Genomic DNA, 25,094 nt, shown 5'->3' on the forward strand with positions numbered 1-25,094 from the left:
TTATATATATATATATATAATTGAATTCTGCCAAGCCAATTTGTAACCTCCTGTTTTCCCCAATAACTTTTAAAACTTCTCTATGTAGCTGCATTGCCTTAGCCCCTTTTATTAGAGTACTGTTTTTGATTATACATCCACCAATAGGTATTTTGTATGAAGAGACTTTGCCGTAGTTCCAGTTGTCCATGAGGCTGGCAGAGAGCTAGGGTAGAGCCTGTAAGTCCTAGTCGTACAGTAGGATTGAGTTCTTTATGACCAGACTTAGGGGTCTAAATATAAAACAATATTATGATATCTTTTATGAAGATAAAATGCACCTGCAGTCATTTTATCACTTTTTGTTCTGTAGCATCCAGATGAGAAGAGACTGGAAGGCCTCTCCAAGCAGCTGGACTGGGATGTACGCAGTATTCAGCGTTGGTTTCGACAAAGACGCAACCAGGAAAAGCCCAGCACTCTTACAAAGTTCTGTGAGAGCATGTAAGGAGCTGTGTTCTTTCTTGCATGTTTTACATTTTAATAGGCTTCCTTTGTTAAGTGCCCCGGTTGTAATGTTTCTTCTCAAAATGAAGGAATTAATTTATCCTTGAACTGAGAGAATCTTCTTTTCTCAAAGGAAATCAGATAGGCACTTGAAGAGCACAGGAGCAAGAATATACTGAAAGGATCCTTTAGAATGTTATTGAAACAATGCATGTAAATTAAACTGGGGGAAGTTTAGAGACACTAGAACACAGAGAGGAAAAAGAGAGTGGTGATGCAAAGTTATGGGCGTGGCAAGCTTGTTCTTTGGGGCAAAATTGCTTGAAAAACTTATTTGTAGCTATGAGATATTCATCTTTATATCACAGTTTTGAAGCAATATAATTTGAAAGAAGCTAGAGATGGGGAGGTGGACATGAAGACATATTGGGTCACCTAGCCCATCCCTGTTATCAGATGGTTTCCTGTTCTGTCATTTTCTAGCACTTTTTTCTGATCCAGATTTAATAAGTCTGAGCAATTTAAGCCCCCCCCCACACACACACTTCCTTTGGGAGGTTATTCCGCAATGTACTTGAGTTTACTTTAGGAAATCTTTCCTGATGCCTGTTCGCTTTAAAAACAGATCTTCTCATATCGAGCCTTTGCTAGATAGAGCCCCATTGTTTTTAGAATCTAAATTACATTTCCATGCTGTATTAAGCATTTTAATGCTTAATCTGTACTGAAAGAGCCTCGAAAATTAAATCTACTTAAAATATTAGAGCAATTTTTTCTTAAAAGGAACTAAGTGATAGATCGTTACCTTATAATGAATGTGAAGGGAGAACATTCTTCTGTTGCTTTCTTCTGATTCATTCCAAGAACCAGCCCAATGGTACTGAGGAACATGTTGCTCTATAGACATGGAAAGTCACACATTTGAGGCAAGATTTACTCCATCTGGGGTCGGGAGATGTGACAAGCACTGTGGCGGCAGGAAAGAAATATTGGGCATACAATTTCCAACACACCCTTTCTGGTATACCGGTTACATTATTGCTGGCTCAAGAATCCACTTGTGCATCCTGTTAGTCGGGGGAAAGCCGTTAGGTAGCAGATGTCAGCAGAAGTAGAAAAACCAAGGCTGGAGTTGAGGATAAAATATTAAAGAGGCTCTTGAGAATCCTTAGGTGCTTTTAAAATACTGTGAATCAGTGTCAGCAGGTTTTGCTTGTTCAGCAGACCTTACTGCACTGCATGTTTCTCTTCTGTATTTTATATTATTTCTCTATTTAGGGTTTCCTAAACCTTGCTTTAGCATTCACTCCTCTGCAGGATGGGTCAGAATCTGACTCTTAAAAATAACAGTTGATTCATCTGGACATTTATTCTCAAAACAAACACAAATGTGGTACACTAGTAGCAGCCTTTTATTTATATTGAGACAAGGACTGAATGAGGGGTGAAAGTCTGGAGGTGTTTCTGTTAAACAGATTTGCCATCTAAGCTCAGAGAGCTGGAATGATTTGTCATATAAAACATGACAAATTGTGCCAGTGCAATTGCCTGTTAGATAAACAGAGGCCCTTATTCATCAGAGCTCTTAATTCATTTCCTTCACATTTACAGATAAAATCCATTGTTTTAATATTTAGTAATACCAGGGTAAGATTCTGGATCTTTTTGATGGCAGAAGCTGGTGATCTTAATCATTTTAATTTGCAGAAGAATCACATTTTGTTGTTGTTAATGATTTCAGTTAATTTTCCCTGGGGATTGTAATTTGTATACTATCCCCCTAGCACCTGGGAAAGGACAGGGATTTTAACAGCTTTCTAGACCTTTGCTACTGTTTATACGTTGTATTTTTAGCTCTTTGATGTACGGTTCCATAACTTGAGTCAAATTTTGCTCTTTTACACCGCTGGGCCTGAACCAGTGTAACTGGGAGTGGAATTTGGCTCTTCATTCTGCAAGTGGAAGGGAAGCACTGAAGAGTTTGCAGCTGAATTCAACACCGAAGGATACTTCTAGAGTACTCGTTTTGGGGCAGGTTCATAACTGACTTACAGCTTATGCAGTTCCATTGATTTCACAGGGGGTAATTGGTGCTGAATTTGAGCTACGTTGGGCAAAAGGTGTCTGAAGCATGGACAATGCAGCTGGGAAAAAATGTGCAGTAATGAGATAACATCTTTTGCGGGGGAGAGGTGACTTAATTTTTTTTTAAAACTCTTCAGTAAAAGAAAGTGCAAAAATGAGACCAAGATGTAATGTAACAGCAAGACAGTTAATCTATTAAAAAAAATTAAGTGCCAGTTTCATTCAAGAGTCATTGGGCACTCATACGATATAAATATTTAATAGCAATAATAATAATACATGCGGCTCCAAAAGAAGCTAAATGACATCTCTGGTAAATATTAACAGTTGAGTAGAGGCTCGGCAGAGTCAAATTTTGTCTGCATGTGATTCCAAGTGGCTGTTGCTTGTGTTATCCAAGGGCAGAAATTGGCCACACACGTACAGATAGTGTGAGGATATACTCTTCCAGCATTCAGAATGCCCAGCAACCTGTTACCATGCTAGCATTGTCAGTGATATCAGAAATGATGCAATATATAGCGTCAAATGGTAACCAGGCAGCAAAGTGGCATGTCCAGTTTTTGGCTCATCTATTTAATAGGGATAGAGTTGTTGGACTTTCATTTGAATAATGTGCCAAATCACTGTAGACTCTCCCTTCCCAATATCATTTGTTGTCTGGTTCAATGCATATCCATCTACATTGGGGCACCTGGAGTATTGCCCCAATCAGAAAGATTAGCCAATTTGGAGTAAAAAGAAAAAAAGTATCTCTGCCCCAATTCTGTGGACTATGCTTAACTGTTAATTTAATGGGATCGCCATTTGTAGATGAAGAATCCATGTGTGGGCAGCTGCTTTGGAACGCCAGGCTGCATAAAGCACATGTTCACAGAGAAGGGGTTGGCTCCAAATCTGCTGTAGCAGGGATTTGCTGAATATTCCAGTATCCACAGCAAAGCACAGCAGGGTCCTTTGAGATGTTCCCTTAAGTAACAAGTACGCATAGAGCAACGGCAAGGTAACCGCAATCTCCTTCATACAGTTTTGGCCAAATTCTGGCACTGTCCTTCCAGGGATAATCTCATCCCTGCCAGCAACTGAAATAAATTTACTGCACTTTGGAGATAAAGTAAAAGCACATTTTGTCAAATGTAGAGCAGATCAAAATTTTTTTTACAAACCTCTTTTTCCCCATAGAAAAACGCTGTTTTGTCAAAACCAAATGTTTCTAGGTCCATGACTAAATTTCTGGAGAGAAAGCGACCCACTCCATAATAGGCAATAGCCCAGTGGTCGTGGCACACACCATTGGGCTATAGGCTCAGTCTCTTTCTGTGGCCCAGTGACTAATTATTTATACAAAGTGGAACAGCTCCAAAGGGTGGTGCAGAAAGACAGATTCTATAGCCTGGTGGTTGTGGCACTCACCTGGGATGGGCTACCTAGAGTCAAGTCCTTAGTTCAAATCACGCAGAGCAAGACATCAACCTGGGTCTCCCACATCTCAGTTGAGTTGCAGAGCAAGACATCAACCTGGGTCTCCCACATCTCCCCAACTGCTCGGCTATTAGCTGTTCTAGAGCATGTGCGTGTATGTTTCTGTCTTTCTCAAAACTTTTCTTTGGGGAGGGAAAAATCTCTGTTTTGTTGTATGTCTGGGAGTTCAGATACTATGGGGATGAGTGCCATGGAAATTCCTGTACCTGAGACCAAATAAATAAAACCTGGCAAACTGTAGGGGGAAAATTGAGGTATTGTGGTATCACTTAATAAGAACAGTTTTGTTTCTTTTTTAAAAAGTGTCCAAATGATGATTATTTTAGGTATTGACAGGTAGATCGGTTGTGTCATCCGTAATCCGATCATTTACAACTTGCGCGTGAGAGTTAGCAATGAGGTTTTGTGTGGTAAGTGTGAAGGGCACCCAATAATGTTAACCTCAGCTCTTTTGCAATTCTCCAGCATGCTTAAGCGTTTAATAAACCTGATTGTATTAGCTGAAGCCGAGTGAATATGCAAAATTAATGCTGCCTCTTCTTTTGTTGCTTTGTAGGAATTTGTTTTGGAGCAAAAAGCCACAGACCTTGGCCCTTTCCTCATAATGGGTCCAGTGATTTAAGGGTAGAGAGTTTATGGGGAATTGTTGTACATGCTAAGTAGGCTTGGGATCTTCTTCCATCCTGGCTTCCTGGACTGCTGCTGTTCTCTGTTGTTCCTTTTCCCTCACTGACCCAGCTTCCCCTAAGAACCTTCCAAGTTACTTCCATTGATTTCAACACAAATTGGATTAGACCCTCACGCTCCGTTTTGTGTGTACATGGCATACAAGGAAATCAGAAGGGACTGTGACAGACTAATCATTTCCTGCAATATTCTGAATGAACTTTACTGAATTAGGTTGAACTTTGTTGAATTAGGTTTAATACCTTTGGGGTCCATTGTATTAAAAATGCAATTGTGTATGTGTTATTGGGGAATTGTGTGTATGTAACTTCTCTAGGAGACTGGCTAATGCACTCTCTGGAAGGTATTATGAACTTCAAAGGCTTTTGGGACCAATATGTATGAAGTGGATTTACTAGGAAGTATTTGGGTGTAAGGGGAATGCAAATGACCCACTTCCAATCAGCCCTTTTGAAACTATGCCCTGGGGAGGTGTAACCATGCCTTAGTGGGTCATAACTGAGAATGCCAAATTGAGGACCAGCTGCTGAGAAATAGGGCAAACACAACCCAAAACTGGTGGTTATTCTTTTATAAGATATACCAAGTCAGTCACAAAATTAAACTCCTGTTTCACCACACTGGCTACCAAGAAAACATAAAGGCAGTTTACTCAGGCATTCCAGTTCTTATATCACCACCAAAAACACTGGATTCAGAGATGAGTGGTTCTTTACAACCAGTCTCATCAAATAATAGGTTCTTCTGATCCTAAAGGACCAGCCACATACCCAGGTCAATATGTAACTTAGACCTTACCCAAAAATCACACTGATGCCAAGCCTTTAGTATCTAAAATCTAAAGGTTTATTCATAAAATGAAAGAAAGAAAGGTGAGAGTTCAAACTGGTTAAAGGAATCAATTATTTACAGTAATGGCAAAGTGCTTGATTCAGGCTTGTAGCAGTGATGGAATTAACTGCTGGCTTAAGTCAAGTCTCTGCAGTACATCCACAGCTTGGATGGGTCATTCAGTCTATTGTTCAGAGCTTCAGTTTGTAGCAAAGTTCCTACAGAGGTAAGTAGCAGGAATGAAGACAAAATGGAGGTGTTGCCAGGGCCTTTTATAGCTTTTGGAGGACATTCCATTGTTCTTACTGTGGAAAATTACAGCAACAAGATGGAGTTTGGAGTCACCTGGGCAAGTCACATGTCCATGCATTTTGCCTAGTCACAGCAGGAAATTTCATTAAGTGTAGATAGGCATCTCCCATGGTCCATTGTCAGTTAAATGTTCTTTCAATGGGCTACTCAATTTGAATAGTTCCTCCAAGATGTGCTGGCTAATTACTTTGTGGGCATTCCCCCAGGAGCAAATATTTGAAATCCAAGTACAGACGCTCCTCAACTTACACAAGCGTTCCGTTCCGGAATGCCTTGCATAACTCGAATTTTGCATAAGTCGTAAACGTATCTCTGACCATTATGCCAAAAAAACACAACCCCTCCTATTTCTAGTTTACGAACTTTTTCCGCAAGTGTGGATTTGCATAAGTTGGGTCTTGCATAACCCGGGGAGTGTCTATATAGAACCAATTCTCATAGCTTCACATCCAAAAATTATACATGCATACAGACAGCATAAGCATAACCAGCAAATCATAACCTTTTCATATACATCTCACTCGACAGCCTTTGTACAATATTTGCTGCAAATATATAACAATGCAAAATCGTACCTCAGTGCCTCATTGTGCTGCAGCGGTGACCGTGGCCATCTGACAACTATGATAGTGGGGCCTTGGTAGGTCTAACCATGCTACATGTCGGACTATCCAATCCAAGGAGGGGGATTGCTCTCTCAGAGGAAAGAGCGTTTTTCCTTCTCCTTAGAGGTTGAAGGCTAGCTAAGCTTGAGGAGGTACGTATGCCTGCCCGCCTAGTCAGTGGGATGGCTTAAAGTTAAAGGCTAAAACAACATGAGTAAATGGGTCTTAGTTCCCTGCGTGTCATCAAACCGTTCTTCAGTGCTGGAGTGGAAATTGAGCGATGAGAGGTTGCTAAAAATGTCAGGTGCTAGGCCAACATGGAAAAGGACAACCCTCGCTGTGTGTACTTACAATTGTAGGTCGCTGGTGAGGGAGGAAACATTAAGCCATCTGATGGAGAAGGAGAAGAAAAGGATAAGATACAATATCCTCAGTATCTGCGAAACCCGATGAAAGAAGGAGTTGGAAGTCAACTGGAAGGATGGAAGCGCTGTGAGGCTCGGAAAGGGAGATGGCGCTAGAAACATTGGAGGAGTCGGATTAATCGTCAGTAAGGATTGGGTTTCGAGAGTCATATCATGCCAGCTAATATCATCATGTACTAGTGTGCTGCATCTTCAGATGGAGTCAAAAACTATCCTCAAGGTCATCCAGGCCTACGCTATCACAAGTGCAAGTGAGGACGAAGAAGTGGAAAAATTCTACCAAGAACTCGAAAGAGCCCTCGCGCAAAAGTCCACTTACACTGTCACAATGGGAGATTTCAACGCTAAGGTCGGGCGAGGGAAAGCTGGTGAAAAGTTCATAGGGAGATACGGTAGCGGCGAAAGAAATGAAAGAGGAGAAAGGCTGGTAACGATGGCAGAAACAAAGAACTGTACATGGCAAATGCCTGGTACAAAAAGAGGATTGCAAAAAGGTGGACGTGGATCGCACCAGACGTGAAGAGTATGAATGAAATCGACTATATTTTAGTCAATAAAAGGTGCATCGTTCAAGACATCTCTGTGGTGAAGCCCTTCAACACTGGCAGTGACCATCGCCTGCTTAGAGCGAAGTTGATTTTTGACGAAGTAGTTCAAAAGAAAGCTTTACAGATGGCAATCAGGAAACAGCGCCTGAAGACATTCGATGAAGCAAAGCTGAAGAAAGTGATTTCTGGATTTGACTGGAGCCAGACGGAAAAGTGTGATGAGGACTATAGTATCTTTGCTGACAACCTGAGATGTTGCATAAAAGCAGCTGAAATTGAAAAGATGAAGAAGGCAAAGGGAAGAATCTTGAACGAAACAAAAAGGTTGTTAGAGAAGTGGAGAAATATGAAAAGGAGCTCTGATAACAACCTCGAGTACTCCATTCTGTGCAAGTTTATACGGCAAAAACTGAAGGACGACTTTGAGAACTTCTGGAAAGAAAAGCTCCTTAAAACAGCTGAATCACTCAAGAGCCTCAGGACATGCAAGTGGGAACTGGCGCAGTATAGATTGAGAGTAACAATTTTGAAGAACAAGGATGGAGAGACAGTAATTGACAGAGCAGGGATGGAGGAGGTCTGCAAGGAGTTCTATACAAAACTGTTCAAATCAAGAATCAACATCCCTCCCCCAACGCTCCAAGAGTCAGAAGAACACGTCCCCCCAATAATCATCAGCGAAGTCTGAAGTGCACTACACCAGATGAAGAAGGGAAAAGCTCCAGGCAAAGATGGAATAACGTCAGAAATTATTTCTGCAGGAGACGGAAAACTTTGGAAGGCCCTCGCTTTAAGATTCAGTCGATATCTCGAAGAAGGAAAAATACCATCAAGCTGGAAGGAGTCGAATACTATCTTGTTGTACAAGAAGAGAGATCGAGAAAATCTTAAGAACTATCTTCCTATATGCCTGCTCTCTCATATCTATCAACTCTTTACAAAGGTGATAACGAACTGACTCTTGCAGAGTCTGGATGAACAACAGATGAGAGAGCAGGCAGGGTTTCAACGAAATTTCAGCATGATCGACCATGTATTTACCCTTAGCCAATACAAACTCCCACTGTACATTGCTTTCGTCGACTATGAAAAGGCCTTCGATAGCATCGAGCTCAACGCAATATTAAAGGTGCTCGCAGAGCAGGGCATTAATACACAGTACATCAGTTTGTTGAAGGAAGTGAATACTGGATGTACAACAGACATTACTCTCCTCAAAACTCCCCTCCACATCCCAATCGAGAAAGGCGTTAAGCAAGGAGATACAATTTCACCGAAACTATTTACTGCGTGCCTTGAAATGGTTATGAACAAGATCAATTGGAGGAGTGGTGATAATATAAATGGAGAACGATTATCTCATCTCAGATTCACGGGCGACATCGTACTAATTGCCGAAAGCACCAACCAACTGCAGAGCATGCTATGAAGACTTGACAAGAAAAGCAGTCAGGTCGGTCTGAAAATGAACCATTGCAAAACGAAATACATGCGATCAGGCATCTTACGAAAAGCCCGAATAACGGTAACAGGAGAAGAAATTGAAGAAGTGGAACAGTACGTATATTTGGGCCAAGAAGTTAATATGTGCCAAGACATGAACGGATTCGGGCAGGATGGTGTGTGTTTAATTCCATCAAGGACATCCTCAAAGGAAAAATCGACAAGACTACACATACAAATATCTTCAATTCAACAGTGCTGCCAGCCATGGCAATGAAACGTGGGCACTGATGAAGAGAGAAGAACAGCGGCTGTCAGTAGCTGAAAGGGTAATGGAACAAGCTATGTTGGGAATTTCCCTTCTGGATCATATCTCAAATGAAATGATTAGAGAACGCAGCGGTGTGAAAGATATTGTCGTGGAAAGCAGATATAATAAGATATGATGAGCGGGCCACATAGCACGGTTCACAGACAATTGGTGGACCACAATCATTACTGAGTGGTACTCGCGAGAACAGAAAAGACCACGTGATCAGCCTTCAAGAAGATGGGAAGATGACATTGTTAAACATTTTGGACGAACGTGGAGAAGAAAGGCAAGAAAGCGAGAAGAATGGAGGACATGTTGTGATCGGCGCAGTCTTAATGACAGCTGAAGACCGATTGATCCAGGATATAACAGTGGTTGCAACAATGATCTATATGGTCATATTTTAATCAGGTAACGTCACAGGAGGAAAACCCATTGTCTATATAAACCCGGAGTATGTCCACACCTTGAATACTGCATGTACTTCTGGTCGCCCCAGCTCAAAAAAGAGGTATTAGAACTGGAAAAGGTAAAGAGAAGAGCAACAACAATTAGAGGGATGGAACAGGGGAGGGGAGTGTGACGTTCCCCTGGTGTTACCTGGACCGGTGATTGGCTAGGTCCCTCCACTCCGTAATTCTGGGAGCCAGCCAGCCTTATCCTGCCCTGCTCTGCTGTGAGAACCCCCACTCCTGGGGCATGTAAGCTGCTCCTTGGATTGTGCAACTGAATGACACTAGCCAATATCTCCGGTCCAAGACACAACCCTAGGAACCTCCGTCTTGCAGTGTCCAGTTATGTCCGCTGGACGCTGCAAGCTTATATGCGTTCATCAATTTAACAAAGAAATTGATATGCACCAGGCTCGTTATCCCAAGGGGAGTCTCTGACACGCTTCAAACCAAACACACTGCCTCAGGTAGAATAAACAAACACATGGAGGGAGGGATAGCTCAGTGGTTTAAGCAGTGGCCTGCTGATCCCAGGGTTGTGAGTTCAATCCTTAAGGGGGCCATTTGGGGATTTAGTTGGGGATTGGTCCTGCTTTGAACAGGGAGTTGGACTAGCTGGTCCCTTCCAACCCTGATATCCTGTGAGGACAAATGAGAGTGAAAAAATGAAAATGTAAAAGAATGAAGAGCAGTGGGCCTTTTCACCTGTCTTTGAAACAAGATGGGTTACCAGTGGTTGCATGCCAGAGAAGGGGCTCTCTCTTCTAGAAGGAACATGCATAGACAGAATTTATCTATCCTCAAGCACTCTCCTCCCCAAGAAAGCAAACTAAGGTTGCTACTCCTTCTTTATTGTTTTGAATTGTATATCTTTTTTCCAAGTGAAATATTACAGTAAGTCCTACAGTAAAGAGAACTCTTTGTCATACCCTTCATGTAAATTTTTTATGGTAGTTTGTGACCTGATGTTCTCTTCACTTTCCTTGAATAGCAGGATAATTCCACATACAAGAACCTAAACTGGGGGAAAATGGAGACAGCTGCTTTGGATGTTGAGAATTCTGATCTGTGGAGGTGGGAGTCCTGACAAAATGCATCGGAACTCGTGTGTGTGATACATTAATGCAGTAGCAGAAAAACAGAAGGCAATACTCTCCCAGACCTGAATTTTGAATAGCCCTGGCCCACTCAAGGCACCCAAAATATGTGACTCTGTGTGTTGGGGAGTGGAGGGAACGTTGGGGTGTGTGGAATTTATTCAGCTGAAAAGCCAACTTTTCTAAAATGGCCCAATTCTCCATATATCATAGTAGCTTCATAGACGTCCTCATAAAAAGTGGGTTAAAAGACCCATTTAGAAATATGTGGCAGAGCTGCAGTTCTTTCAGGCCCAAACTTGTTTTGGCAACACAGCATGAGGACCTAAAAGTACACAACAAGAAATATTCCTGGCATGGATCATAATGAGTTGGATTTGGGGTCCTTCGGACTAATCTCGTTGGGGCACTCTGAAGTCCTGCCAACCCTCCAAAGGCTTATGCTGCAGGCTTTAAACACTGCAGGAGCCTAAGCATTGTAGCAGGTACAAGAGCTACAAAGTTAAGCTGCCTAAGCTTTACTCCCCAGTTTTTCTGAAGTTGCTGAAGGTACCGTTTGAAGTTACTGTGACTTGGGAAGCTGGCTTTTCAACTGACCAATATGTTCTCTCCCGTCAGAGCTGCTTTAAAAACTCCCATCCCCTGTTATGCCTGGCTGCTTAGTCAGCTGTGAAGTAATAGGAAGCAACTCCATTACAATTCTGTTTGATTCAGTGAGCTTCGATTTGCAAGCAACAGAACATGGCATTATAGATCTGTATAAGCCTCTGATTCGTCAATAGAAATTTTGAAACACTTCATCTAACACAGTGGAAGACTAACCAGTGTTTCATAAGCAGAAAGAACCAGGGGAACTGGTTTGTAAAGAAAATGTTGCTAGATGTGGGATAAGTGGCTGCCACTGTGCATTATGAGTGCATACATGCAATATGGGGAGAAATTGGGCCATTATTGCAAGTGGAGCAGCTTTAGTTTTAGTTTATTTGTGGGGAACTGTACTTTTAAGAGGCTTTGGTAAGAGCTAGTTGTAACCAGTTATATTATGTAGAAAGCCCATGTTAAGCAGTGCTGAGCTGTTAGAACTGGGACACGGAATGAAGCAGACTTGTGTCCGACTTCTTGGCTCTGAGTGATCATGGACACCATCATAGTGACTACAAGCTACAGGTGAAGTGCTTATGCTCCACTGCTCCTTCCCTTTCTGAATCTCTATTGGACTCTGCTTCTTTTCCACTTTCCTGTTTGGCTCCTGCTCCTGTTGAGACATCTCACTTCATGACCAACCTCACAATGAGCTCTTCCTTCCCCCATCTGCAAGAGATGGGCCTTATTTTACCATTCGGGAGGCTGAGGGCCAAATTCAGAACCAAGACCAGGTACCCCGGCTTTACACCTCTCCTCTGGATTTAGCTCTGAGGCTAGATCTGAATTCTTTGAAGGTGTATCTGGGAGATGCTAGAGCCCCCCAAAGGGGATTGCAGTGCATAGTGTCGGGAACGAAGGCCAGCAGCTGAGTCTGGGAGTAGTTAGCTCTCTCTCTCCAGGCTATCTAATGAATGAGCTACAGCGGAGCTGCCTGATTGGCAGATCCTCCTAATTGGCTGAAGGGAACCAGGAGGTGTGCTCTCAAGGCCAGCAGCAGCAGGAGGTAGCTGGCTGCTCAGTGCTTGTGCCCAGATCTATAATTGCTTCTGTACCTGCCTTGTTCCCAGCCTTGCTCCAGCTCCGCTTCCTTACCCAGCTTCTGATTCCAGCTCTGACCTTTGGTTCTTACTCTGGCTGTAACTAGTAGGACAGATGAGCCCACATCTCAGTTTCTGACACAGAGAAATCATCTCCTAGCTAAAATGCAGAATTTGCTAACACTGGGCAGACTGTAGTCTCTGTGTGTAGTAGCTAGGTACTGGGGAGGCAACTCTGAAAGATCCTCAAGGAGTTTCCTCCTCCTTTCTTTCTGGAGAGGAGGAGGATATTCCCTCCCTCCCCCCAATCCTTCCCCTGTGGAAGAAGATGAGGGTCCAGCCCACAAGTTCTGCAGTTGGTACGAAGCAGTGTGCCTCTACCCCTGTTCTGGCCCCACTCCTTGGCAGCATGGATCCATCGAAACCACCTGTCAAAAGACTCCTGCAGCCATGGCTGACCCTGGGGCCTCTCTAAAGTGGACGGCTGCCTCTGAATAGGGAAAGTGACAGGGTGACAGACTAAGCCCCTACATAGGGATGCCAGGCTCTTCTATTTGATCATCATAGGCTCAGGTGCTAAAACGTTGAATAAAAAAGTTATTGCTGCCAACTCAAGCTGGCAGGTGGGTCCAGTTAGCTGTAACTAGGTTATAAAAGGTGTGAGAGACCTTTTTTTATGGGGCAGAGGAGGTTCTGGAGTGAAGGGGAGTTGGCAACTAAATGCAGGGAGTAAGTTTGGGCTGAGGTTTATGATGGGTTGTACTGATAACTCACAAACAACCAAACCCCATGAACTTAGGGAGGGGCATTTGGACAGGTAAATTGAGGTCTGTGTGCTGTGGGTGAAGTAGGGAATCTGCCTATTAAAAAGGGGTGTACTGTATTCATTTAGATGGAATAAATGGTGCTAATTTTACAGGATTAGGACAAAATAAATAAACATTATGAATAGGTGCAAGAAAACCCGACAGAAAAATTGAATTAGTTTAAACAAAAATGGCCAACGGATATAAGTGAAGCACTGTGGTGAGAACATACTTGGTAAACAAGAAAATATGGGCATAAAGTTACCTGTGCCAAGGTTGGCCTTATGAAAATGGATGTAATTGGTGGACAAAATAATGAGGATAAAATATGCCGCTAACTTTTACCCCTTTTGGGGTTCTTAAAAAGAGACTGAAAAAAAGAATCATCCCCTCCTCCCCGCCAGCTCATCCTCCGACCTGCCAGTAGTGCTGCTCATCTTGACTCATCTCAGCTTCCTTGACCTCAATTCAGAAGGAGCAGACTAGGTTAAGGGACTTTCTCCCCAAGAGGAAGGACAGCTGGCCTTGCTACTATTTAAGGAACTTTGTTTTCACCTGTGAGTGTTGAAAGTTGTTACATTATCATGACATCCAATCCTCAGTCTGTCAGTGAGGATATTTAATTCCCTGCACACAAAGGCATGTAAAATGCTGTACTGTTTCTTTTTCCCTTGTTGTGTTGCTTTCTGTCCCCCCTTCTTTCCTCCTGTCCTGTCTCTCATTCTTTTAGCTTTTCATCACATCCTGAAATCAGTTATATTATATTCATCCAAGCCTGCCTTATCTAAGGAGAAAGGATTAAACCAGAGGACATGGTGATTTAATGGTTTCTTGTGGCCTTGAACTCTATGAATTGTTTGAGATATCAGTTGATATAGATTTAATAACAAACACCATTAGTGCGAGGGGAAAAAACAATAAAATACAAATGACTAGCCCTTTCATCCCACAGCAACATCGGGACATTCAATGAAACCGAAAGGTGAAAAATTCAAAACTGATAAAAAGGAAATGCTTTGTCACATAAGCCATAATTAGACTGGGGAAATAATCGCTACTGGCTATTATTGAGGCCGATAATTTAACAAGATGCAAAGAGGGATTGGATGTTGAGGTAGATAACAAGAATATTCAGTGTTGGGTTTATGCATAGTTAATAAACACAGTTTTTTTGGAACCCAGAAGTGTCCATGTTACTTCTTATATTCTTAATATTGTGTGGAGAGCACATACTCAACAACTAGCTAACAATAATGTTGGAAGGGAGATAAACCTTGGGTTTCCAATTTCTAATTTTTAGGGATTAAGATTATGGGGCAGATTACACCACATCTGTCTACTGTGGAGTTTCTTGCATCTTCCTCTGCAGCACTCTGGACACTGTCAGAGAGAGGGTGCTAGATTAAATCAACCTCTGGCCTGATCCAGTAGGGCAGTTTCTATGTTCCTGTGCAAATTTAAGTCAGCATTCTGCACATGGAGCGTTTTGGGTTGTGACCATTTGAGTTGTTACTTTATGGTTCATTAGCTGCTGCTGCTTCTACTTTAGAAGTGTAGCAGTGACTGGATGTGTGTGTGTGTGTGTGTGTGTCACTACCATGCTCCTCCGTGAAAGGTTGTGGCAAACTAATAGCTCAAGTCACCGACTGGGCTTTGAAGGAGGGGAACAAGTTACCCTTGTGCACTGAAGGAGAGTAGCCTCTTCCAGGAATCTAGGCCTGAGAGTGTGGAGTCAGAGGTGTGGAGTGAAGGAAGGAAACAAAGGGAATTTGAGGGAGAGCAGTGTTCACAAGGAAAACAAGTTCTGAGATGTTGGCAGGAGCAGAACCATACACTATACAGTTAGGTCAACATAAGGCAGCTGACGTCAACCTAATTATATAGTGTCTACACTACAGCCTTCCTCCCGCTGATGTAAGGCCGTACTACACTGACATAATAACTCCACCTCCATGAGAGGCATGAGGCTTATGTCAGTGTGGTTAGGGTGACACAATGTCTGTGCAGACACTGCATTAAATAGATCAGCTGTTGCCAGGCAGCTAGAGCCCAGCTGCCCCTGGATTGCTGGGTGGTTGGGAGCCGGAGCGAGACGCCTGGGTGGCTGGATCCCGCTGCTGGCTGGGAGCCAGGGCAAGAAGGCAGGGCTGCACCCCCTGCCTGCTCCTCCTGAGCCTTGAAAATGACAAGGCTGCCCAACTCCTGGCAGGGAATGGGGAGACGAGAAGCCCTGGGCAGAGAGGGGGGCAGCCTGGCTCGCAGCAGGGAACTGCTAGCAGAGCTGAGAGACTGGGTTCTCAGCTCCCCACCCTGCCCCTCTTAGGTCAGTGGAAGCGCTCCTGGTGAGGATGCGCACGACCGACCCAAGGAGGGTAGTATGGACATGCACCACCATAGTAATTACTTATCTTTGCAGTGTAGACATAGCTGAAGAGGATGTTAGCAGCTACACTGTGAATAGATTGTAGGGGAGCAGAAATGAAAGTCCTGGAGGCCAAAGAGAGGGAGACTGCAGTTAAATTATGTGTCACGATGACTAGGGTGTGGCAGATGAAGAGGAACAGACAAGTTCTTGAGATACAGAACAGGAAAAATGGACCCAATTTTGGTATGTGTGTCAGCACTGAATGTAGTCAGCATGTCACATACCATGGTGGTTCTTTATTATTCACATAGCAGAGTTAGATTTACATCGTATTCTGTAGCACTAAAATACACATGGAACTACTGCCCAGAAGAGATTATTACACCCTAATAGCATGCACAAGTGTGGTGCAATGAACACAAGTAACAGACAGTGACATTGTATTTGATGGTGTGTGTGCTTAGACCTCACAGATTAGGGGAGGAGGGGCTAAGACTGATTTGAAGAGAGACAGGGAGGGTGCTTGGCAACTATTGATTGGGAGGCCTTTCCAAGCATAGGGAGTAGTGTGTAAGAAGGCATGGAGGCTGGAATGACTGAAGCAAACTAAGAGAGGGGACTGGGTGGAGCTAGGATGACCAGGTGTCCGGTTTTCAACCAGAACACCCGGTCGAAAAGGGATCTTGGCGGCTCTGGTCAGCACCTCTGATTGGGCTGTTGCCTGTCCGGTGGCGGCTCTGCACAGTGGGGCTGGCAGGCTCCTGGGAAGCAGCTGGCATGTCTCCCCTCTGGCTCATACGCATTAGGGCAGCCAGGGTGCTCTGAACGCGCCCCCCTCCCAACCTCCACCCCCATAGCTCTGACTGGCCAGGAACTGCGGCCTATGGGAGCTGCAGGGGTGGTGCCTGCAGAGGGGGCAGCATGTAGAGCCACCTGGCCGTGCCTCCACGTAGAAGCCGGAGGGAGAACATGCCACTACTTCTGGGATCTGCTTGAGGTAAGCACCGTCAGGAGCCTGCACCCCTGACCCCCTTCCAGGCCCTAACCCCTTGCCCCCACCCCAGCCCTGATCCCCCTCCCATCCTCTGAACCCTCGGTCCCAGCTTGGAGCACCCTCCTTCACTCCAAACCCCTCATCCCTAGCCCCACCCCAGAGCCCACACCCCCCTTCCGAACCCCCCCCCCCCCCCCCGTAACCCTTCCCCCTGCCACAGTCCTGATCCCCCTCCCGCCCTCTGAACCCTCGGTCCCAGCTTGGAGCACCCTCCTTCACCCCAAACCCCTCATCCCAAGCCCCGCCCCAGAGCCCACATCCCCATCCAGAACCCTCACCCCCTCCTGCACCCAACCCCCCTGCCTGAGCCCAGAGCTCCCTCCCACACTCCGAACCCCTCGGTCACAGCCTGGAGAGTACCCTTCTACACTCCAAATCCCTCATCCCTGGTCCCACCCCAGAGTCCGCACCCCCAGCTGGAGCCCTCATCCTCTCTCGCATCCCAACCCACTGCCTCAGCCTGGAGCCCCCTCCTGCACTCTGAACTCATTGTTTCTGGCCCCACCTCAGAGCCTGCACCCCCCCAACCCCCGCATCCCAGTCCCCTAAGCCAGCCCAGTGAAAATGAGTGAGTGAGGGTGGGGAGAGTGAGCAACAGAGGGAAGAGGGATGGAGTGAGTGGGGATGAGGCCTCACAGAAGGGGTGGGGGCTGGGCCTCGTAGGAGGGGCGGGGCAGGGGCCAGGGTGTTCGGTTTTGTGCGAATAGAAAGTTAGCAACCCTAGATGGAGTACAGGAAGCACTTTTATCACTCCAGTATCTAAAGGCACGTCTACATTAGAGCTGGAGGTGGAACTTCCAGTTTGGGTAGACATTCCTGCACTAGCTCTGATTTAGCTAGCATGCTAAAAATAGCAGCTTGGCTGCATGGGTAGTAGGACAGGTTAGGTATTCCAAGTATTAACCTGTAATCTCAGATGGGATTTTACTTGGGGTGGCTAATCTATTGCACTGCCAGTGCAGTTGCAGCTACACTGGTATTTTTAGCTCGCTGGCTTGATCAAAGCTAGCATGGGCATGTTGACCCATGCTAGAAATTACACCTTCAGCGCCAGTGTAGACATGCTGTCAGTGACAGGTTATAGTTCAGATGTAATCTTGGGGATGGTGGGGGAGGACCTATGCTTTCTAATGTACAGACCTGTTATAATTCATACATGAAGTTATGTCTATTTCAATTTACTGCATGATCCTGCTCATGGGATTTTACTGATTCCAGAGGGGGATACAGGCACTCTTCCTACCATGCCTTGCATGTATGGGACTTGGTATAGGATTTGCCTTCTCTACTGCAAAGCTATGTGTTTTTCACACCATGACAAACATGTAATGTAATTGAATTGTTCCTGTTTTTTTAACCTCCTAAAGGGAAATGATGCCGATTCTGTTATGGAACGTGGCATAGAAACAGAACAGTACAGCATCTAAGAACTCTGCACACATACAAAACCACGTTGTCCAATGCTGCATTCCAAAGATGCCTAAGCACTGAAGGACTCTGAAGCAGAGTTGCCACGTTCACCAATGTCTTTTAAAAGTCCCCAATTTATTTCCAAACTATGTTAAAATCAACATATTATACTTGGCAAAGTACCTGTAGAATTATCTTAATTCTCAGCGTTAAGAAAACAGCAAATTATGTAGGAGCACAAGCACAACAAAACAGAAGGAACTAGGAGCTGACATTTTGTCACTGACTCCAATAGCAGCAGCACTGGGTGCTGTAAATTTCTGTAAATTTCACTCACTGAGTAAAGCTGTGAGATAAGTATTGGATCAAACAAATGTTGTAAGAGTTCTTGAGAATATTTGGCAGTGCTTCTGACCGCAGGATTCTGGTGGAGTCTAGTACATGATCTTTTACAGTAAGCTCTTTGGGGCAGGAACTGTCTTTGTCTTTGTACAGTGCCTAGGAAAATGGGGTCTTGATCCATGACTAAGGCTCCTGTGTTCTACTTCAGTACAAATAATAAATAGTAAAACTTCAGTAATTGTCCTATAACGTCTGTGTGTCTCTAGTGCAGTGGTAAAATGTTATTGTTTCTCTAAGCTAGATTTTATATTGATTTTTAAATGAGAAAGTTTCCATGCCAGATAAAAAGAACAAAAAACTGAAACACACAGGACACATTAAATAGAAAGGAATGGGTCTTATAAATTAACTGGCAAAAACAAAATGCAAGTATGAGGGAGGTGAATAGCATTCTTTGAAAGGGAGAATTCTGTGTATTACTTTCAGAGGCCCAGCACTGAAATACCACATTTTGTCATCATTCTCACACTGAGTGAGAGAATCTGCGTCAGGTTTGAGTGTTTTTCCCAGAGGTATCAACAAAAATAGCTCTGCAAGCATCCATTTCTAATGCCTGATATCAAGGTAGATTGAGTCAGATTAGTTTTCTCTCCTCTTCGGCTATTTCATTGCCAGACAGAAGGACATTGATATAGGATTTTTCCTCCCATCTTGTGCAAGTAGTTCTCTTAGCGTCATGCTCATTGCCAAGAGCTGATGTGCTTGATGAAGGTTTTCTGTGCAAAGAGAGACAGATGATGGTGTGATAAGGGATTTCACCTTTGTTGCCATATTTGATGATGTGATAGTTTGTAGACTAAGGCTTTCCAGCCATGAGGCAATCCGCGGTGGAGGAGAAGGAGGGCATGGTGCAGAGGATAAACCAGAGGCCCATGGCACATTCTGGCTGGCAAGACTTCAAGATACCCTGTGTCTACGCTATATATTGTAATACACTAGGGAGTACATACTGCCTTTAGTTAGTGGGAGAGCTAGAGCTGAAGAGAGAAGTACATGAGGTCTGTTGATGTCCTGCAGCCGGTATAAAAGAATCACCTTTATTTTCTCTACAGGCATATCCTGACTCTCTCCTGCAATGATGGATGCTACATGTGCTCTGTTACTTTAAGATTTGAATTATGTCTATGCTGTACCTTTAGATCATTCTAACATACTCAAACTGTATTCAGGTTGTACTGTGACAGTGTTCATATTTCTTATGAATTCCCTCCTTCTCTCCAAATTGGATTATTTAGAATTCCTAATTCCTTGAATCTTTCTGCTTAGGTGATGCAGCATTAAATACTGTTAATAAGTTTAATTAACTCCTATGCAGATCCTGTGAAGACACTATCACTTAATGTTATCACTGCACATTAAGCAATGTTATAATAAATTAACTAGATTGATTTTTCCCTCGTGGTTTGTGTGCGCTCATCATTGCTTTATGGTATGGAAATTTAAATAATCCTTTCTTAAATTCTAGTTAATGTGAATACTGGTTTAAAATTAGGTTGAGGAAGTCTACTCAGACTGAAATGTAACAGTTTAGCATGCCACAAGGGAGGAGCTAAACAGACAGTACTAGCTGTATTTCTCACAATCTGTGTGTCTTTGCATTGGCTTGTGATCAGTTTTTCAAGAGGTTATGCATTTTCTGTGGCATGCTGTACACCCTCAGCTCTGACTGAAATCATCCGCTCCCCATAGTACTTGTGCTGTGAGTGTAAAGGCCTGTAGATGGGCATGGAATTATCAAAGGAGTCGTTTGGTATTCTGGGATGGATCTTGTTCTCTTCTGTTGGAGCTGTTCCACTTTGTCTAAATCATTAAATATTCATTAGAACGGGCACTGAAATCTGGGCTTCCCACACCTTGGGTGAGTGGCCTACCCACAGGAATATGGAGTCACTCTTTTTTTGCTGGTCCAGTGACTCTCTAAGTATTTTATATAAAGTGGAACAGCTTTAACAGGAGTGAGAGTGAGATAAAGAAACACCCCAGAGTAGCCCACTCGGAGGGAAGTGACCTTAGATCAGATCCTTACTCCAGTATGTCTTCTATATCTTAGGGGAGTGCCCTTATCACCGAGTTGTTGGGCATAAGAGGGGCACTACTTCCTCCTCCTGTGAATCTAGCCCTTTATTTTCTTTGCTGTTATTAAAAGTACCTGAAACTGAAACATTTCATTGTTTCATTTGACCCCAAAAAACAATTTTCCTACTTTTTTTATTTGCCTAAATCTGTGCAAAGATACAGGGCACAACTTCTATTGAAGCAAATGGGATCTGTGTATTACACAGCAGAGTAGTTCCCCACAATGTTTAATATTTGTTTCCTTCTGAGTTTTTGACTATCCCATGTGAATATACTGTACAATAATGTGCTTACATGCTCTTTAGAGAAAGCTAAGATGTGAGTATTTTTTCTGATGTAACTATTTTATAAGCTAAATTGGGAGTTTACAATAGAGGTATAGATATTTCTGTTTCTGAATTTTCATTTTTGTGTCATGATTAAGAGCTGAAAGTTGTAAACTGAGCTGAAGATAATGCCTGCTGAAAGCTGCGTTTCTACAGCTGTCTATCAAAACACCGCTATAACAAGGATCTCCATTCAGACCCTCACAGAGAATAGATTTTTGACTGACAGAACAGTTTGTGGCATATGGAGATAACATTGCATGTATATCCAGAATAACAAAGTGACTGACAGTGGAGGATTGTTAGAAAGTCTGTTGCTTGCCTATACTAAATCAGTATCACTGACAAACTCACTGAACTTGAAGTCTGTTGATGGAGAGCCTTCTAATAATTTATTTTATAAGACCACATTCTGACTTCATTTATACCCATATGACTTCTTTGATTCCACTTCACTGACATCATTAGAGTTGTGGATTGAAGACAAAATTTGACCAAGTGACCAAGGACCTGAAGAAGAACTCTGTGGTTCAAAAGCTTGTCTCTGGTCCAATGAAAGATATTACCTCACCCACCTTGTCTCTCCAATATTTGGCAAGTCAGACTAATGTTTTGCACTTTGACCCTTCTCATCTTTTAGACCCATGAAGTCAGGGTCAGTGAATTCTGAAAAAAATGCAAATACAGAATATTTTGTTAGATTCCAGAATGAATTTGGTATAAAATCTTCAAGGGATTTGGGGATTGAAAGTAATGGATCAACTTATGTAAACAAAGTTACTCACATGAAAGATCTTCTAGAATCAACCATTTAAAACATGATGAAAATTTGTTGCTACAGGCTATGAAATATTTTCAATACAAGATACTGCAGAAATGATATTTGGAAGTATTTAATGCCAATTCCTCAAATCAGTTAATTGTGCTCAATTACGGTACTTAGATACTTTAAAATGAATGAGTAAGGCTTGACTGTCTGGTGTTTCTTGGTAGATTTGCTGGTATTCTGGCCTGTTACGTTTTATTCTCACGCTACCCCGAGGGCACTGCTTTTTCATGAAACCTGCCATAGAAATCCCTTATTACTGTTTCTTTTGTAATTTGATTGAAATCTTGAGGGCTAACGTACATGCTGATTTTCTTTAAAAAAAAAAAAAATTCTGAGGCAGAGTGACAGTTATTTGTCTTCATCTGTACAAGTAAGTATACATGTGATTTTCCCTTGGTAAATTAATCCAGAGGGTACAACAGATCGTGGGATAATGGGCATAATGCAGGGGAATAGAAGGAGTAAATGCAGTCCTCTAGAATAGATGAAGAAAATAAATTGAAGCGCGAACACAGACAATGAAATTATTTTTTTTAAGGAACAAAAAACCTATTGTGTTACAGATGAACATGAAACAATGGTTATGATTGCTACAGGAATGTTATGCAGTCATGAATGGGAGGAGAGATGGTCTATGTGCTTACAAGTGAGAGGTGTTTCTTTAATCAGTCTCTCCATAAAGACATGTAGTGTACAGAAGGAGGAAAAGTTAGAGAACTCCTGGTCCAGGATACTAGAAAGAGCTTCTTGCTGCACACACAGAGGCCTTGGCTACACTCAGGACTTCCCAGTGCTGCCGCGGCAGCGCTGTGAAGCGCGAGTGTAGTTGCACTGCCAGCGCTGCGAGAGCTCTCTTGCAGCGCTGTAAGTACTCCACCTCTCCGAGGGGAATAGCTTGCAGTGCTGCGAGCGAGGGTGCAGCGCTGCAGGCTCTGATTACACCGGCGCTTTACAGCGCTGTACTTGCTGCGCTCGGGGGGAGCGTTTTCACACCCCTGAGCGCAGCAAGTTGCAGTGCTGTACTGCGCCAGTGTAGCCAAGGCCAGAGAATGAGATCCAGGGAAGGTTGAAAGATTCATGGGCTTGGGTAACTTTTGTTCAATGAGCATCACTAAAGATGAAGCCAGTTCTATCAATCAGAAGGTAAAGATGACTGCATGGCAATTAAGGCTTCGTTTTCTAGGCACTCATCCCATGAGTTTTCCAGATGCGAGTGCATCTTTGTAGGGTGATATTTGGTTAGACTCTGAGACCTTATCAAAGGTTTACTTCATGTTGACCTTGGAGTTTACAGCCAGACCAGTTATATAACCATTAAACCATCCAGGGCCACATAACATAGAAAGAACTATGGAAACACCTATTGAACTGTACATCTTTTCTGGGCTAATTATACAGACATGCTGGATTATTTATAACACTGCATTGCTTTAGACATTTAGTGCTGGGGTGGTTTTTTTTTTTTTTTTCATTTTTCTGCACTACTAAATTTTGCTCTTAATATTTTCAGAGCTGCATGTTGAGCATGCAGATGTAGGTCAGTAGTGGTCCCAAGTGGTGCTGTCACATTAAATATTAAATAACTGTTTAAAACATCAGCCCAGAGGAAAATCAGAAGTCAGCCAAACTTTAAACCATGAAATGTAATAGGAAGGCAAAGAAGTTTTCTCAATTTATACTGCCTGCTGCTTTGCACACTTTAAAAGAAGGCAATCTTTCTGCAGTAGGGTTACTTCTTCAAATCACTTCAGCCATCTAAGAAGCCACCCTAGTGCATGAACCTGTTTACCATTTGCAAGAACATGCCAATCCAAATCATCAAAGCTACTATAGCTTTACTGGGCTGAGAAGTGCAATGGGAATTTTTATCAACTCTCTGTGCAGGCTCAACAAAATACAGCAGTATATCCTAAGAGAAGCTTTGGGATGCCAAAAGAATTGGGTGGATGGAGCACTTGGCGTCGGTGATATTGTCACACTTGTAATATCACACCATACAAAGCTAACTTGGTTAGAAAGCAACAGAGGGTCCTGTGGCACCTTTGAGACTAACAGAAGTACTGGGAGCATAAGCTTTCGTGGGTAAGAACCTCACTTCTTCAGATGCAAGACCTCACTTCTCTTGCATCTGAAGAAGTGAGGTTCTTACCCACGAAAGCTTATGCTCCCAGTACTTCTGTTAGTCTTAAAGGTGCCACAGGACCCTCTGTTGCTTTTTACAGATTCAGACTAACACGGCTACCCCTCTGATACTTGGTTAGAAAGAACAGAGGTTGGCAAGGCCATAGGAGACAGCACATGATGTCCAGAGAGACAGATGCACTTTCTGGATGAGTTCTGAACCTGTGAAAAAGAAATGTCATTCTCTTCTACAAAATAATTAGGTTTCTAAACACCTGTTTTAAAAGATGTGCTATGTAGATTTGTGCTGTGTTCTGAAGGATGTTACATACTCAGGGTACAAGTATACATAAATACTTTCCTTTTCTAAGTAGCAATTGCTGTAATTGGCACAGGTATGTGGGACTGTGATTAGGAGGAGAGCTGGCCTACAAGAAAAACGCTCTACTAAAACGTTGTCCACACGATGGAAAAGGTTTGAGAACTCCTGCCCTAAATATTCTCCAAGGGTTAAGGGTATATCCTTAAATTGGTTTGTTGTTTTTAGATAGGAATTTGATTTCTTAATCAAGTTGGCCAATTGACAAGAAAGCTAGTGCCTCAAACCCAAGTTGCTTAACTCTCCAGCTGGGGATACAAATTGCAAAATACACTATATTGGAACATTATGCCCCACCAGCTTCTAAAGCACTTTTGGAAGAAGCTGCATGTTTCAGCATGTCTTTTCTTTTTTTGAGTAGAGAGGCCAACAATCCTCCTGTCTCAGAAACTAACCAATGGAAAGGATTTACTGACAAGGGATCTCAGCTTTGATGTTCTGTTCTCTGTAGCTGGGTGAATAGTCCATTAAAGTTAATAGGAGACCTGCCTATGTACAGCAGGGAGAAAACAGAATGCCAGATGAGTGCTGCCATGTGGATCTGAAAGTAGAATTTTGTGCAAAGGTTAAGTTCTGTAATATCAAAAATTCCAAAATTAAAAAGGTGCTACTTTTGGATCTGTATCAGCATTACCCTTTGGGAATACTCATAAGCTTCTTAATTCTCTTGTTGGTGCATGTTAAAATTAGACAAATTATTTTTATTACTCATGGTGTGGTAGGTGAAATATTTCCTTAGTTATTGATGGAAAAAATGTGAAGTATAACAGATAGGGAGGAGGGCTGGCCCATGGATTAGTGATTCTAACAAGCTGATCCAAAGCCCGTTTAAACCAATGGCAAGACTCAGTAGGTTTTTCCCCACATCTCAAGTCTTT

General features: G+C 43.1%; 1 protein-coding gene across 2 annotated transcripts in view; it reads left to right on the forward strand.

Moving 5' to 3' along the window:
• CERS6 (ceramide synthase 6) overlaps nucleotides 1-25,094 on the forward strand; it is a 215,759-nt gene that overhangs the window by 72,198 nt on the left and 118,467 nt on the right. For both annotated transcript variants that reach the window (XM_034785788.1, XM_034785789.1), the window contains exon 3: nucleotides 353-483. In XM_034785788.1, the coding sequence (XP_034641679.1) occupies nucleotides 353-483 (131 nt within the window). The remainder of the gene's footprint in view (nucleotides 1-352; nucleotides 484-25,094) is intronic.

Source organism: Trachemys scripta, chromosome 11, assembly GCF_013100865.1.
Source record: "Trachemys scripta elegans isolate TJP31775 chromosome 11, CAS_Tse_1.0, whole genome shotgun sequence".
NCBI classification, from domain to species: Eukaryota; Metazoa; Chordata; order Testudines; family Emydidae; genus Trachemys; species Trachemys scripta.